We start from the raw sequence: 15,652 nt of genomic DNA, 5'->3' as shown, positions 1-15,652 counted from the left end.
AGACCTCTGGGTTACTGACTGGAAGGTTGGTAGCTTAGTAGTTAAGGCATTGAAACTCTAGATCTGAAGGTCATGAGTTCAAATCTGAGCCACACCAAGCTGCCACTCCAGGGCCCATTAGCACCGTATAGCTGCTCAGCTGTATGAATGAAATAAATGTAAGTCACTCTGGATAAGGGAGTATACTAAATATAAATAAACAAATTAATATATATATATATATATATATATATATATATATATATATATATATATATATATATATATATATGCTGAGGGTTCACGCCAAACTGTTAGTCTTGGGCGCCTCAGAAAGGCCCTGTGTGCTCCAGGGGTGCTGTATCATGGCTGACCCCAGCTTCCTAACATCATCTTTCTTTCTTTCAATGTAGCTTTTGTACATTGTACATTTTAAAAGCTCTTGCTTGCTGTAAAAGGCATCACACAACCACATTATCACATCAATTAGAAAATGGAGACTTAGTCAAGAAATGTCAGGATTTATTTTACAATTGAGAGACGAAAACAATATTTTTTTATGAGTTGATGAGACATTTCACAATGGTATGATTTAAAAACATTAAAATGCACTGGCTTTCCTGTTGTGCATTGCTCATTTTCACTCAGGCATCATGTGCATCGCAAGATGCGTTCCGTCAAACCAATTAATATTAACCACACTGGAGGACCAAAAAAGATGAACGTCAGCGCTACTGTTCACATATCGTCTGCATATATATCTATTTACATATTATTTCCTTTTTCATTTTACTATATATAAAATGACAATATAAAAGAATGCACACCATACAAACAAAGCTGTGGCAACTGGCAAGATATGATGATGGAAAAAAAAAGAATTACATGTACATTGTTGCAGATCATTTAAATATATATGTACTGTATATAAGGATTTGATTAAGTCTTTACAAGTTGAAATCGAAGCAAACCTATAGAAAGAGAAAAATTGGTACCAAAGCATACGTTTCCAAATTGCTACAGTTAAAAAAAACAAAAACGAAAAAACAAATTATTTTTTTTAACTAAATCATTTAAAACACAAACTGAATAATCTGAAGCAGTCAGTCATCATCTGTTGAGGTTAAAGATACAATGCTGCCATTTGTATATTTTTTAAATTTTTATAATGAAATGTAGGTATTGTTGTAATAAAGTCAAATTTTGGGAATTTAAGATCAAAATAATAAAATCTATACTCTCTATATATTCTTTATAGTTTCTGCAGGTTTGCTTTGCTGAAATTGTCAGTTATTCGAAGAATACAGAACGAAATAGATTGGACGAAATTCACATGGCACTCTTTGCGTGTTGATTTGACCATGCCCATGGATACCATGCTGGTCTCATTCTCAATTCCACAAAGTACAAACAGTGGAAAATTTGCTCAAGTCTGGACTCACTAGAAAAAAAAAAAAAAAAAAAAAAACATGCACATAATTAACACATATATAAATACAATACAATGTAAGGTATAGAAATCAACTGAAGTGAAAAAGAAAACTGAAAAAGGAGAGCAAGATCATGGTCCAGTCAGGCAGTTGCACAACAAATCAAAGTTCGAATCAGTTTCGACTGAAGGCTCAGTTCGGATGCAGTGCAGAACAATGATGTAGTGCAATGATTCTCAAGTCAGTCACGTCACTGCCACTGGCCTGCTCCTCTACATTTTATCAAGCTTTTCAAGCTCAGACACGAAGATCAAGTGGTCCTCTGGAGACTTTCCATGCGTTTTGCTAAGGTGCAGCTTAACTGCATGTTTGCTGACAAAGGTCCTATTGCACAGTTTGCACTGATAGATGGAATTTGAGTCGTCCTCGTTCAAGCCGAGGGAACCGAAAGTCTTGTCCGTTATCATTTTTGTGACCGATTGCTGCTCTCGCATAAGGTCTATAGACAACTTCGACAGGTCCTTTAAACTGAAGCCTAAATGGGATTCTAAGTGGCTAATGTACGTAGAGGGAGTTCTGAACTGAGAGGCGCAGTCGCTGCATAAGAACAGAGGCTGGCCAGAGTCAATGTTCTTTAGAAACTTGGTTCCACCTGTCCGCCTGAGCTGGTACTTCACGTTGGCAAGCCAGTGAGAGATTGTGGTCATTGATAGGCCTGTGAATTTACAGATATGTACACGCTCCTGAGGACCCAGGTCGGTGATGACGAACTTCCCCTCTGGAGTTTCACGAAGGCTGGATGCAAACTGAGCTTGCAGGATCAGCAGGTGTTGCGGGTTCCAGTTCGACTGCCTCCCTTTCCTCTTTTGGACATGGGTAAAGTCCTCGAGGGCATCCTCAAAAGCACTGCCGTCTGCTTCTGACTTCTCCGAGATTGAAGAGGGTGTCGATGACTTTGGTGTCAGGCGGCCCGTGAGGTTTTTCACCATGTCTGAGATGTCCATCAAGGCATTTTCCCTCAGAGGGGAAGACAGCGATTCAGATATGTTTGAAAGAATGGGTCGGTTAGTGTTCGGAATGCTGCTGTTGCTACTGTTGCTTATGACCGTGGAGGAGCTGTTGTTTGGACGCCCGTTGCTGTTCTTGGATTTTGTCAAGTCGATCGGCTGGTCTTCATTGTCAAAATATCTGTTGATGGATTCGACTTGCTTAACCTGAGTTGGGCTGTAGAAAGGTTTCTCGACCATGTTGTTGCTGATTTTGTACAGCATTGCTAACGGGTCTAATAATGGGCTAACAGTTTTGGATGCCTTGCCCAAGTGAGTGTTCATAATGGACTGCAGTGCACTGAGATGGTTCACTAAAGGCTGTTCTGGTGAGTGGTCAGTAATTATTCCCAAGCTACTGCACCCGTTGCTGACATGCGTTTTGAGGTTGTCTATTCCGTTCTTGTCTGGGGTTTCAGCATGACTTTCGATCTGTTCCCCTTCTTTACTGACTGACTCGGTCTCCTCTGTGATACCATTCTTTGTCGGCTTGCTAAGATCAGTTGGCTGAGCGAAGTCTTTTTTCTCCTTGAATCCAGGCGATGGGGATGGCGTAGAGACATGCTTTGGAATGCGTTCGTTTGGCTTCTCCTCCTTCTCCTTTTTAGTCACAATTTTCCCTGTGACCTTCTCCACCAACTCTTCCATGGCTAATACATTGCTCTTATGGTTTGGAGGTGGGGACGGGCTCCCTGGAGAATGGATGAGGGCACTGGTTTCTGTTGACAGAGACTTCAAGCTACTAGCACTGAAGGTGGGTTGCATTTTGACACTCTGGACAGCAGCAAGAGACTTTATTGACCCCTGGAGCTGGTAGGCAGCATGGATGCTTGGATAACCACCCCATGTAGGAGTACCTGTCTGAGCCTTGCTGATTGCACTAGAAACTGTATTTTCTAGAGACTTCAGAATATCAAGACCCTCTTTTGGCGTCTCTTCCAAATCCTCTTCTCTGAGATATTTGTACTGGCCAGGTTTAGCAGAGTTCTCTGGCTTGTCTGAGGGGTCCTCTTTTTCTTCTTTTATTTTCCTTTCTGTTTCAGTCACCTCTTTTTTCTCCTCATGTGAATCCTTCCTCTCTTCATTTGTAGAGCTCTGTAATGGAGAATCTATTTGTGACTTGATAGTTGGAACTGGTAGACGTGTGGTGGTGGGTGGAAGGGGAATGGACTGAATTTTCTCTTCCACGACTGGGTCAAACACTAACTGTTTCCCCTTTTTCGAAGCAGAGTTGGTGACTTTGAGAAAATGTCCTGTTACCATCATATGAGCTGTGAGCTGCTGCAAGGTATCATGGGAACTTCCACATTCCATGCACTTTAGTATTTGGGCTTTTCTGGCTTCAAACTGCCAGGTGTAACTCGCACCATTCTGATAGCCATAACGATTGTTAGCAGTGACATAGGGATTAGCAACCTTCTGGTCTTTGGTAGGTGTGGACTCTGTTAGTGGAACACCTGTTGTGCTAGTGATCGACTCGGGTGAGCAGGGAGACACTAGTTCATGAAAGGCTCGTTTTTTGGTAGAGGGCACCAGCTTTGAGGCCAGAGCTGGCATTGGTTCTTTTAGAGGCACTTTCTGGTAGTGTTTTGTTTTGATCATGTGAACACTTAGGTCTTGTAGAGATTCAAACGAGTGTCCGCAGTACATGCACTTTAAGACTTTCTGAGCATCCTCTTTGCCCTCCATCTCCATCAAGGAACGCTTCCTTGGCTTCGACCATTTCTTGCCCATGTCATCCTCCTGATCTTTATTGTCATCACGGTAATGGCCCGTTTCATTCATGTGCACTGTGAGGCCTACAAGTGTGTCATAAGCTGCACTGCAGTCCTTGCATCGAAATTTGCTGGCACCAGTAAACACCGGCCCATACAGCTTATTGTTTTGCCGGTACAGTTGCACTGTGCTGAAGAGACTGGGTTCTGGCAGAAGGTGGTACGGTGTATGCTGTAATGTTTTAGCAAGTGCAGCCTGATGCCAGTCATAAGAGACACTTCCACTACTGGTACCACTCACATTCCCATTGCTATTACTTGTTAAAGTGATGGCATTGGTGGAAGTGTTGCTCGGGGTGGTGCTTGTTGTAGCACTAATGCTAGCTGTGCTAACGCTACTGCTCCCACTGCTGTTGATGTTAGTTGCATGACTATTCATAATGCTATTGCTCCCCTTGTGGTTACTGGTGGTACTGTTGTTGCTAATGTTAACTTGTTTGCTTTTTATGATGTCTCTTGTGATGCTGGACCACGAGGCATTCGAGATCAAGTTTGCATAGGCGGCTTTCATCTTTGCCAAGCTGTCTTGCACAGAAAGACCAGGCTCCATCTCCATGTCCTCAGTCTCATCCTTCTCCTGGCCCTCTTTGGAAGAGGTGCTTTTAAAGTCAGCCAGGTGATCGCTGGTGTCACTAAGTGGTGAGCCGTACCCGGCGTCAGGGTTAGTGCCATTGCTGAGAGGGGAGTTCTGGTAGCTCAGCTGCTCACGTGGATCCTCCTCCTCGTTGCACAGGTACTCTGTGTCCTGGCCATCTAAAGAGAGCCCATCATCCTGCAGGTGCTCCTCATCGATCTTGGCTGCCTTCAGCTCGTCCTCAGGCACATAGGCTGTAAAGCAGAAAAAAAAACAAGAGAAAAAAATGATGATGAGGCAGAAGGTTTAAAAAGAGGAGAAAACTCAACTTTCCGAATGGATTTAGTTGTTAAAAGCTATTTTGAGGTTTCTAAGGCATTGTTTGATGTATAAAATTCTCCCGCATGTGCGCTCACAGGCCTACATAATGATCCTAAAGAGATTTCTTGTCAATAGTCCTGGCAGAGGACACAGGTTTGCAATTATAAAGTGGCAAACATCCATATCATGACTATGATAGATAGTACCCTTCACTGCTGAGACTAACAAAGCTATCGAATATTACAGCTCAGCAAGGGTGAAGAAGAGCATGGATGAGCAAGAAAAATAAGTCCCCTTGAGGATGAAAACCAGGGACAACAGCAAAAAAGAACATTATAAAAAAAATGAGATCAGACAGGTGTTTGGGGGAAAAAAAAAGCTTCATGGTGTATCTAGCTGAAAATTAGAAAGCAAAATCCATTTATACTGAGCTTTTATCATGTGACTAACCAGTGTTTTTATTCCGATACTACAGACCGTCTAGACAGATAATGTTGTACGACTTAACTATTCAATAGTTACTCATTGCATTTACAGTCGAATTTCAAGGAGGCCGGCGACATCTTAAATTAACAGCAACGTCTCAATAGCTGCCCCATTTACCAGGCAAGTCATACTACCGAGAAAAAGAAAAAAAAAGAGAGTATGATTTCTCTCGCAGACTCTCTCCCTCATAGTTAGAGGGCACAGACTGTGAGTGACTTTGATCCGGTTTCCCCCACCACTGTGCCACTCAAGTCAGGCTTTTCTGGGCAGGAGACTGCATCTGAGTTATTGCCAAAGATGCGGTGCTGCACACAGTGTAGTTGGCAGCAGTAGTAGAAGTTCTTGCAGTGTGTCGTGCCGAAGTACGAGTGGAAATGACATGTCTTGTTGTCACGGTCCATGTTGTACTAAATCTCTGGGAGTCCACTGTGTGTGCAGTCTCGGTGTATGTGCATGTCTGAGAATGTGAGAGGAAAAAAGAGACAGCCAGAGTAGGGGGAATGATGGAAACCCTGGTCTGGCTTCCACTCTCGATTGTGGCCGAGATCATTTCGCGTCCGGACGGACTACCTTCTAATGCTGCAATGCTGCAAATCACTTGAGTGGTTGTTATGATGCCCTTAGTACAACTAGGTCTGAAGTGTGATTCATTTTATTGCCTAACAATTAAAGTTCACTCGGGATACTTTTTTAAAATTTTTTGTGCTATGATCTAATATAGCGTTGAGCTTAAATACGACCGCAGTTAGTCATCAATTAGCCGGGAGATTTGTAAAACTTGTTGTAGGCTCTTTTAATTAGTCCCTGATATCCATTCATTACCACTTCGTGAATGTTAAACGGATATGTACTGAAGCACAAAACAAACCCCGCTATTTAAACAAACTGTTTAATTGTTTAAGGGTAAACGAACATTACCGACCCTTATTAAGTCTGCAATGAAAATAAATGTCACGTACGCTTATGACTAAATTATGCAACGAAATAAAGTCCATCTAAATGAAGACGTTTGGAGCGGAAAAATACGCCAACCGTCTCAAACGTAAGGTTTCATGTTCACACACACACAAAAAAAGATTTATCCACGTATCGTATGCAACTTGAGCTGTGACAGAAAAACTGAAAAATAGCATGCAGACTCTCAGCAGCCCAAGAAATAGAGAAAGAGTAAGAAAAAGAGGAAACGAGAGACCGGGAAGGAGCTAGAGAGGTGAATTAGTTGTTAAATCTGCGTAATGAAAAGTGAATAAAGGAGCATGAGGCCGAGTTCGTAACGAGAAGCGGTCGGATTAAATTCCTGTTTCATCAGCTGGCTTCGATCTGCATCAGGAGATAAACAGAATGAGCAGCGAAAAACACATCAAAGCACCTCTGTGTGTGTGTGTGTTCGGAATGTGTCCAGCTCCTTGAAAAAAAAAATGCAGGAAGTGTGTCTGAGGGGGTTTGTTCTTATCAGCCATTTTGAACACAACACAACACAACCCAGCTAAATCTCTAAAAGCAGCCTGTACAGGTTTGAAGGCAATCGGAAGAGACAGAGGAGGAAAAGAAGCGGAGAGGAGGAGACAGAGAAGGAGAGAGAGAAAGAGGATGAGAGAGAGAGAGATTGCAGAGACACCGATACGGAGATAGTGAAGAGAAGAGAATGAGACAGACAGTGTTGAGAGTTGAGAGTTGCTCCTTTATCTCAGCGAGCAACCAGCAGCTATCTGTCCTAGATGCCAGGATCCGTCTGAGGCGCTCCAAGCAGATGTGCTGTCAGCTTCAAACAGCGTGCTACTGAGCGTACTGTAATCAGACCGGACGTGATACCTGATGTTTGTTAGCTGCCATTTATGGCTGCATATGAGAATTTGAGAGAGAGAAACAGAGAGATGTTGGAGCAGCTGCAATCCTACTTACTGACACCCGTATAAACGTTTTTTTTACACGTTTATTAATGAACCAACGTCTAGCACGTGCATGCTATATATTAATATTATAGCAACTAATTCTTCACCAAAGCACTTAATGGGCGTGACACGCGCATGCCGAAGGCCGATCCGTAGCCGGCTTTAAACTTTTCACTGATATCAATCCATCAGAGCCCGCTGAGAAATCAAGCAGGCGGTGTAAAGCAACAGCACTCATTGAAATAAACATTACAAACTGTCAAATAACTCAGTTATCGGAAATTGCAGCGAAAGGAATATTCGCCGGAGAAGGAGCGCAGCCCGGCTAATTCCCTCAAGTCAATGCAGCACTTACGACAGCTTATCACATTAAAACAACAAGAAAAGAGAACTTTCTTTTCACTATAATTACAGCGAGAGAGAGGGACAGAGAGAGAGAGAGAGAGAGAGAGAGAGAGAGAGAGAGAGAGAGAGAGAGAAAGAGGATGAGAGAGAGAGATTGCAGAGACACCGATACGGAGATAGTGAAGAGAAGAGAATGAGACAGACAGTGTTGAGAGTTGAGAGTTGCTCCTTTATCTCAGCGAGCAACCAGCAGCTATCTGTCCTAGATGCCAGGATCCGTCTGAGGCGCTCAAGCAGATGTGCTGTCAGCTTCAAACAGCGTGCTACTGAGCGTACTGTAATCAGACCGGACGTGATACCTGATGTTTGTTAGCTGCCATTTATGGCTGCATATGAGAATTTGAGAGAGAGAAACAGAGAGATGTTGGAGCAGCTGCAATCCTACTTACTGACACCCGTATAAACGTTTTTTTTACACGTTTATTAATGAACCAACGTCTAGCACGTGCATGCTATATATTAATATTATAGCAACTAATTCTTCACCAAAGCACTTAATGGGCGTGACACGCGCATGCCGAAGGCCGATCCGTAGCCCGGCTTTAAACTTTTCACTGATATCAATCCATCAGAGCCCGCTGAGAAATCAAGCAGGCGGTGTAAAGCAACAGCACTCATTGAAATAAACATTACAAACTGTCAAATAACTCAGTTATCGGAAATTGCAGCGAAAGGAATATTCGCCCGGAGAAGGAGCGCAGCCCCGGCTAATTCCCTCAAGTCAATGCAGCACTTACGACAGCTTATCACATTAAAACAACAAGAAAAGAGAACTTTCTTTTTCACTATAATTACAGCGAGAGAGAGAGGGACAGAGAGAGAGAGAGAGAGAGAGAGAGAGAGAGAGAGAGAGAGAGAGAGAGAAAAGCCATTCGCAGGAAGATGGGCAGAAGCTGACACTAAAAACGAACATGTCTCTTCAGCCTTTGATGCCACGTGGCGTGTGACAGGCAACGCGTGCCGGCGTGTCACTGTCCGCACATCAAGTCTTCAAGGCCCGACTTGGCAATTTTTTCTTCCTCCCCTCCATCTGCGTCAAGGAGCCGCCAGACGATCGCAACGCCGCTCGCACTTAATAACCCAATCAGAAATTTGATTGCTGACATCTTTCATTGAGCCTCTGCTTTTAGGCGTCACGCCGAACAAAGAAAGAGGGATTACGGGGGGAGTGGGGGAGGAGGGGGGCCTTGTTGTGTTTGTCAATCAACAAAAAAAAAATAAAATATATATATATATATATATATATATATATATATATATATATATATATATATATATATATATAAATAACTAAAAACCCCAAAAATAACACATTGTACTGTCAAGGGTGAGAAAGGGCCAGAAGTTTTCAAGAATACATACAATTAAAGTGAAGCAGGAGTGAGTGGAACGTGGAAACCGAGAGGAACGTTCCATTTCTGGATTACGTGGATTAACTCGAAAATGACAGGATGTAGTTTTAATGAGCTATTAACTACATTGCTGGTAGCACATGTGATTGGCTTCCTGGGGGCAATAAACAATGTGAAATTTCATAAAACACTGTTATTGTTATTATTATTATTATTATTATTATTACTCTATTTAACTGCAAAAATATGTGATTGTAGGTATTCTGTGACTTTTCTTCCAGAAACAAAAGGGGAATTTCGAATGGATCACGTGAACAAATTTCTTTTACATAATAAAATATAGTACATGTAAAATGTACTATATATATATATATATATATATATATATATATATATATATAGTACATTTTATTAAAGGTTTGTAAAAATATACAAAGCAATATCTAAAATAATCAGAGATATGTCAGCTTGTGTGTGTGTGTGTGTGTGTGTGTGTGTGTGTGTGTTTGTGGTGCAGAAGGCGAGCGAGGCCATCTGTGTCCAGAGCGGAGCTGTCACTGCGGCTGCTGAGACCTCACAGAGTTTGGACAGGTGACACAGCGACGGGACATGAGCAGGACATGCGCAGGTCACACACCCACACACAAGCGCACACACACAACACACACGCATACAAACACACATGCACACGCTATTTCACTGTCACAAGCAACAACGACGAGATGTAGAATTATGCCTTGGATGCTACAGACTTTCATTCAAAAATCTCATATGTATACAGACACACACCACCCACACACACAATCTCATACACTAGTTCTAAGGATCAGACATGCGATTCTGCAGGGATAAGGTGAAAAAAAATTAATGTTTGATCAGTTAAAAGGTATTTTGATCTGTGTAAAATAGCAGCCGGTGTTTCAGACGTGGCACGTGTGCCTCTTTCTCCTCAGTCTTGTCCGACTTTACGAGAGTCGATATCAGATTTATGACACTCAGACATTCTTAAACCATCATTTCCCAGAAATGTGCGAAAAATCGGCATGGCTACGTCGCCACGGAATCACAATCGTCTCGTAAACAAGGAGAAACAGCAGGATCATTTAGGAATAAATCAAATCTAGTCATGTATTGTACAGGTATAAGTATTAACACCAGTCACAGGTCTAAACATAGATGTTATAATACTGGTTGAACAACATATCTGATCGGCTAAAGATTCACAAACAAACAACATCTTGACCATGTCTGTGAATTTTATCACGGTTTTCTTCCTAACAATCTAAAAATGAGTCTATTCGAAAACTTCTACAGGTTGAATGGCGTGGGGTCCGAACGAAAGCCGATAATTGAAATTTGTGTGCACGAAATCCTGAGAAATCCTACAGGGCTGATGCTAATCGGATGCGATGAGATGTGCAGATGTGCGAATATGCCTCAGCCCCAGTGTCTCCTAGTGCAACTGGCATCTTCCACCTTTCCACCCCTCCCCTTGCTTATTTATTTATTTTATTTAGCAGGAGAAGGGGGCAATCACGGCAGTCATTTGCAGTACTAATGTCCAATTCAGGCGCCCCTCCATCGGCTGATTTAGCCGGTCAGAGTGGTTTTGGAGTGGCCGGCGAAGAGCCGCGCTGTTTAGCCGACATTTTAATGGGAAAACTGGCAAGTCTTATTTGGCCGGCCGATGCGGTTTGTCACCGGGTCTCCATTACATGCCACTCAGTTCTGATGGCTTTGGACAGGTCTGATCAAACCACGTCATTTGACCTAGGCGGCCTGCTGAAGTGGCGGACAGAGAGATGGGGAGAGAGATGGCGAGAGCGAGACGAAGAGAGGAAGGGGAAATGGGGTGGGGGGGGCACTGAAGGCTGTAAATAAAATGACATTATTATTTCCTCTGTCCTATCATGTAGAAAAGCCAATTATGGTAATGCACAGCATGTCAGTGGGAATGCAGCAATCTCTTTCTTTCTCTCTCTCTCTCTCTCTCTCTGTCTTTCTCTCTCGTCCCCCTTTTTCCGAACGCAGGTTGCAGCGGCAACGCAATGCCGTTTGATCCAGTCTGCTCATTGCCTGCAGTGATCCTGTACGTCTGCTCTAGAAATGCTCACAGCCTCTGGAAAGTTTCAGGAAACACTCACTGGACTGGGGAGAGGGAAAATAATTGATTCCTCAAAGCATCTACAAAAAAAAAGGGATGTTGGGTGTAAAACAAATAAAATAAGTAATTTTCATCTCCGTTTCAAATTTGGTCGAACATTAACAAGTGAACACGCTCACAGATAACGCAGCACAAACAAACCAGACAAATTAATTGCGTCTGTTCGCACATTTTCACACTTTTTCGAATCATTTTATGATGGAATGGTATCAAGAAAGAGAAAAAAAAACACAAAACATTTTAATAAAAGAATTATTAGAAATTAGTATCTCTCTAATTGATCTAACCCTGGATCAACAGGTCTGTTGTGTGCATAGGAGTAAACACAATCATCAAATTCATTATAGGGGATAAAAACAATTCAAAAATTTGTGTGCATATCTATGAACTAGATTTTTATAAAAAAAAAAAATAGACAAACATTTTAATGTATTAATTGTGTATATTGTTGCTTTTATGATGCATATTTTTCATTTATTATTATTACTATATATATATATATATATATATATATATATATATATATATATATATATTTATTAAGCTAATTAATATATCATAAAAAAAAAGCTCAAATGATCGTCATTGAAATTAAATACTTTTTTTCATTTGACATTAGCATGTGCAAATTTAAACATATAAATGTGAACTCTGAAATGTATTTATTTCTTTTATCAATTGTGTAATTTTTTTAAATCGAATAAATAAAATAGTGAAATGTGTTCTGATTTACTTTTAATGGAAAATAAAAGGCCGGTGTCTTTTTAATGATGGATGAAAACTCTAATATTACAGGAAGCAGGAAGTGCTTGGAAAAATCATGAATTTTCCATGAACCCTGCTTTGGATTTGAAATCAAAATCGAATCGTGAGCTTCCATAAATATTCCCACCCCTACTCCTAATACGACTCAAGTCACGCTTATCTATCCGGAGTGTCCGGATGGTCCTGGAACGGACAGAATCCTGAAATGTGTCCATCCAGAGTGTGTGTAGGACTTGAGCCCCTATTTAAACCCTTTTGTAAGCACTTTTGGGCGACTCGCAGTGCAGTGTGTGAATGGTGATTAATGATTACAGCCTCCATTTGGAGCGCGGTCACTGATGAATGAACTGTGTGGAGGAGTAACGAGCTCGCTATAGGGATGGACAGATTTCCGGGGGTTCGGATTCGTCCCCCACGCCTCCACCTCCTTTCCCTGGCCCAATGTGAACCTCGGTGAGCGAGAAAGCCTTCACATTTTTCATCATCTTGCACACAATCCTTCGCTCTGAGGAACGTCTTTGTCGGGTTTTTTTTCTTCTTTCGCCTTTTTTTCACTGCAAGCCACATCTAACTTTATTACAGACTAAACAAAGGGAGGCTTTGAAGTGCAGACAGGCGGTTTTACAGCGACCCTGCCTACCTCTCTTTACCCACCGGCGCTGATCTGGGTTGCTGTGGATACGGTGGAGAGGTGTCTCAAAATGAACGGCGCCATCTCGTCTATAAGTGACGCGGCTCGTGAGGGGCTAGCCCGAGCAGAACAGGCTGCCATATGGCAGGATAACTCCAGGGTCCGGCACAACTGGTGTGCCATTCAGCTTCACGCTCTGCTTTCTCTTTATCTCTTCGCTTTACAACTGAGCACGATTAGTGAAAGAGTTTTTTATTTCCTTTTCCAGAGTGGAAAAATGTCGTTAATCATGCGGAAGTTGGTACAATTGAACTAAATTTACACTTGCAAGCTATAGCCACAAATTGAGTTTTCTTTGCAATATGGAACTTTCCTTACTATAGGTCGAACGAATGATTGGTGTTGCCGTTTTCCCCACCGATATTTGATTGTCTATCTGTAAAAATCCATATTGATAGTTTTTCCGGGTTGCGCTGTCATCATACAGTACGAGCTCTAGAGGCAAGTTTTTGCACGTAAGACTGCACGCTGCACAGAGAGAGTGCTATATTATATTTATAATTTAAAATTATACAATTATTTTTTGTAATATAATCAACATATTCATATTTATTTTATTTAGCACATTTTCATGATTTAGAACTGGTTTTATTTATTGTTTTATTTATTTTTTATGGTTTTATTTGTGTAATAAAGTTCAGTATTATTTTACATAATTTATTATTATTATTATTATTATTATTATTATTATTATTATTAATCCAGTATCCATTTAAAAAAATATTGGTTAATTAATCAGTTATCTGCAAGTATGATCCAACCTAGCTATTGGTATCAGTAAAATCGGTTGACCTCTATTACTTATGCTGCTGAATGAATAGGATTCAAGTATGCACAGAATATCTTGCCCACCTTGCAGAAAGACATGACTGTTACTGTACACACACACACACACACACACACACACAGACACACAGACACACATGCACTCCTGAATGTCGAGCCCATACTTATGCAAAGTGCGGCCCACTTTGTCATTTAATTTTTAAAAACCCTAAGGTCGTATAACACACTCTCCCTGTCATTTGCAAGCACATTAACTCACTGGCCATGCGACAGCCAAATTATGCTAATGGCGCCGCTAAAATGGGTCATATAGACAGTGCATTTTGCATTAGCTTCAAACAATAGGCGGGGAACAAGCGCCGTGGAGAGGTGAGCTCTGCCGTGAAGCTTTGGCCGTTCCGTGCCGTGCCGCTTTCGCCCGAGCACACTGCAACTGAGGCCCTCACACCCGCCAGCGCGCTAAACGCCGATATCAAAACGACCTGATGAATAATGAAGGAGTTCAATTAGCAGATTGTTAACAGCAATTTACATGAGTGAGGCAATGCCTTTTATCATATACAGGCCCAGATTGACTCTAAGGGTCTTTTCTGAAGGAACTGTATGACACGTGGGCGCACGTGTGATTTATACAGCAGTGGTTTATGCTCAACAATTGAAAATATTCTCAATTGCACGAAAATGCACAAAATGAACGAGGTTACATTTTGAAACAATGTAATGGAGCAAATAAATCTGATAAACACCGATAAACAAAGCAATTCCTAGTCTATTTCAAGGAGAGACAAAAACGACTGTAAATTTGTGAACGTTGGAAATAACTGCTACCCTCCAAACCAGCAGAGGGCGGCAGCGTCTATTCGGATTTGTGCATCTTTAGAAAGAGATCCATTCTATCTGGGTTGTTATGGTGGAGCCTATTTCAGCAACATCCCAGCAAGCCAGAATATACCCTGACACCAGTGAGACCAGTTTCATACACACACACACACACACACACACACACACACACACACACACACATCTAATGACTTCAGCAAATTTACATCTATGTACAGTTTCGGTTTTTGAATGTAGGAAAGGAAAAAATCCGGACAAGAGAGAGAACATGTAACGCATTACACCTGAGCACAGGATCAAAACAAGAAGCCTGTGAGCTGTGAGGTGACAACACTACCTGCTGCACGTATTATTAATCAGTCCGTCGGGTCCCTAAGGGCGACAAGCTAACAGATAGATGCCCTACGGTCCAAAAAAAACACGTCTACATCTCTACCAATCTAGCTCTATTAAGCATAAAAGGTGAATCCATTACACACCAGATTTATAACCTCTTGGGAAGATGTTCTTGTCTAACTTTAATATCTTCTCCTGAACTTTTTTCCCCAGTTGAACCGCTGACATCCTTTTGTGGTATATAAACAGGGAGTAGCTAAAAGCATCCGCCGCTTGGCTAATTAAACACTGAAATTCATGATTGCTGAGTAATTGGGGGCACCTTAACCTGGAGGTCTGGCACAAATCATTATCTGCACTTTGGACGAGAAATTGTTTATGGGACGAGCGCGGAAAAAAAGGAGAAGAAAAAAAGCGCTTAAAAAATTAAAAGCGCACGTCAGAGGAAGCTCTGAATAACGGACGGGAATTAATATGGTGGGCTGAACGGATTAATTAGATTAATTGATCGGGTGTTTCGTGTGGAGAGTGTTAAGTGCGACAGATTTTCTAGGGACATTTTTTTTTAAGAATTGCAGTGAAACAAATCACCACAGGAAATGGAAAGCATTGAAAAAGCAATCTGAAGGTTAATGGTGAAAAGGACTTTAGGGCTGTCATGTCACGGTTCAAACTCTACAAATTTTTTGTTTTTTACAAAACATTTATATTTATAGCGAATAAAAAATACGAAAAATATGCTCAAGTTCCACGTGATCTCGTGGATGGTGATAGGAGCAATTTTGCTAACAATCAAAAGAATCTTGGGGG

The 15,652-nt window shown here is 41.5% G+C and overlaps 1 protein-coding gene across 3 annotated transcripts in view; it reads right to left on the bottom strand.

The window, feature by feature from the left end:
• Positions 1-484: 484 nt before the first annotated feature.
• The window catches only part of tshz1 (teashirt zinc finger homeobox 1), a 48,628-nt gene continuing 33,460 nt past the window's right edge, over positions 485-15,652 (bottom strand). For all 3 annotated transcript variants that reach the window (XM_046834896.1, XM_046834897.1, XM_046834895.1), the window contains one exon: positions 485-5,058. In XM_046834896.1, the coding sequence (XP_046690852.1) occupies positions 1,682-5,058 (3,377 nt within the window). In that variant the 3' untranslated portion in view covers positions 485-1,681. The remainder of the gene's footprint in view (positions 5,059-15,652) is intronic.

This window comes from Silurus meridionalis, chromosome 22 (genome assembly GCF_014805685.1).
Source record: "Silurus meridionalis isolate SWU-2019-XX chromosome 22, ASM1480568v1, whole genome shotgun sequence".
NCBI classification, from domain to species: Eukaryota; Metazoa; Chordata; class Actinopteri; order Siluriformes; family Siluridae; genus Silurus; species Silurus meridionalis.
This window is presented reverse-complemented; position numbering and strand designations above follow the sequence as displayed.